Genomic DNA, 2,133 nt, shown 5'->3' with positions numbered 1-2,133 from the left:
TGTGTGTGTGTGTGTGTGTGTGTGTGTGTGTGTGTGTGTGTGTGTGTGTGTGTGTTAGCATGTTTAACAGATTCGATAGACGCACATTAATAAACAGGTAGTGCCGTCTGGCTGTTCCATCCATTGAAAGGTGGTAAGCAATACCGCCAGCTCGAGATAAGATTAGAAATTAGAATTGAAAATCAAGGAATACGAGATAGACGATGCTGCACAGAGTTCTCACATTTTATTTGTCTTAAATCTTTTAGGCAGTTTCTACAATTTTGATTTGATGATAATCATGAATGCCACAACTTTTCTATCTTTTTAGAAATCTTCAGCATGGTTTAACTTTTACCTTTTCAATTAGATATATTGCAAAGAGAAATATTTCATTAAAACTAAAGGAGGGAATGAGTGTGAGTGTTGTACATGATACAATTATCACTCTCTTTACGTTCTCCAGTCGAAAATTCGGGTAGATGTGGCTGACTATATTCATCATAATACATATATATATAAGCAGCATCGTGCACACATACACAAGGTATGTATTTTGCTAGTTGGTGGGTAGCGCTTATTATCTTAAGAAAATATATATTTTCATCAATATGCCTGGTGTTAAATCACCTGGAAGTCATAGACGAACGAGATAACTCGCACCAGGTCCCATTTGGGAGCGATGGACATCGTTGTTTCGTTATTATTGTTACATGTAAACACTGCGTACCCGAACAAGGCCCGAGAAAAGCTAAATCACAGTTTTTGACTATGTAAAATGGTGTGAGAACCAACTGATACTATTTTCCAGCGTTTCCTAACGCTGAAATTGTTTAAATATGGTTATATTGTGACACATTTCCTGTGAGTGTGCGTTTATTGTTTTTGTTTCTGGTTTTTTGAGGGGTTTTTTTTCTTTGTTTTTTTTTGCTGAACATGCAAGATTTCAATGAATATAGATTGTACAAGAATAATACTAAATACATTTTTATTCGCCTCTCTCTCTCTCTCTCTCTCTCTCTCTCTCTCTCTCTTTCTCTCTCTCCCTCCCTCTCTCTTTCTCTCTCACACACTCCCTCTCTCTCTACCTCTATCTTGCTCTGTATCTCTATATTTGTCTCCATCCATCTTATCCTGTCTTTCGATTCTTATGACTACAATTCCTTTTTTATTGATTCATTTCTTCCATAATATTTTTGGTAAGCCATCTGAATATATTAAAATATTTCTCCTATTATTTTAGGTCGTTTCATTCCAATGAAGGGCCACCTTATGAAACAGCACAAAATTTCAGAAGATAAAACCGAAGCAATGTTGAAACTTACGGAGCCGAGAAAACATTACAAGCGATCTGTTCACACATTCCTGCAAATAATGCCAGGTTTAATGTCTGCTGTAATTCCATGCTGGAAGATAGACATTGATAAGCTTTGTTTTTAACTAAATCACATGAATTTATATTTCATCAATATTTCATATCTCTAAGAACCCTAAATTGTATAGCTATGGGTGACTGAAACATTCACCCAAATAAATAATCTTTGCTTAAGAAGTTATATTTTTTGTTATTAATCGTTTATAGATATTGTGATCATTGTGCATTTTCGAGAGTTGCATGTTTATTTTCAGTATAATTTGACACAAAAATAACTCATTACCTAGCTTTTCACGATAGTAATTCACGATTTCACTGAAGCATGTTATCTCAATTGTCCATTATTTGTAAAAGGTGACGGAGTAACAGAACGAGTGAAGCTTCGGCTAGACTTTAGATTCCATCTTACTAGAAAAGTTGTTTTCGGCTAACATCTTTCCTGAGTCAATAAAATATGATACAATCAAGTATTGATCACTTAAATTGAATTGTCCGCCCTCTGAAATGTAATTGATAATTGGTACTAAGGACTATTTGAGAGTAACAAGTGGTTATCTCGTTTCCTTTCAATGGCTGTATGTATTTTTGTAGTTTTCATCATTTAAGGTGCTCATGACTCGGAAACAGAAATATATTAATAATATATTAATGTTGAAAATGTCAGTGTCTACATATAACCAGAATATCCAACGGAAATAGGTTTAGTTAAGAGGCACAGCTCACTTCCGAAGCAGAAGAAATAATGTACAATTGACGACTGTAAAACAAAAGTGAAAGTG

The 2,133-nt window shown here is 34.6% G+C and overlaps 1 protein-coding gene across 2 annotated transcripts in view; it reads left to right on the top strand.

Moving 5' to 3' along the window:
• Window positions 1–1,531, top strand: part of LOC106882531 (inter-alpha-trypsin inhibitor heavy chain H3) — a 10,671-nt gene extending 9,140 nt beyond the window's left edge. For both annotated transcript variants that reach the window (XM_014933247.2, XM_014933245.2), the window contains one exon: window positions 1,223–1,531. In XM_014933247.2, coding sequence (XP_014788733.1) covers window positions 1,223–1,419 — 197 coding nt within the window. In that variant the 3' untranslated portion in view covers window positions 1,420–1,531. The remainder of the gene's footprint in view (window positions 1–1,222) is intronic.
• Window positions 1,532–2,133: the final 602 nt, after the last annotated feature.

The sequence above is a fragment of the Octopus bimaculoides genome, chromosome 15 (assembly GCF_001194135.2).
Source record: "Octopus bimaculoides isolate UCB-OBI-ISO-001 chromosome 15, ASM119413v2, whole genome shotgun sequence".
In the NCBI taxonomy this organism is placed as follows: Eukaryota; Metazoa; Mollusca; class Cephalopoda; order Octopoda; family Octopodidae; genus Octopus; species Octopus bimaculoides.
The sequence above is the reverse complement of the archived record's forward strand: the minus strand, read 5'-3'. Positions and strand labels throughout refer to the sequence as shown.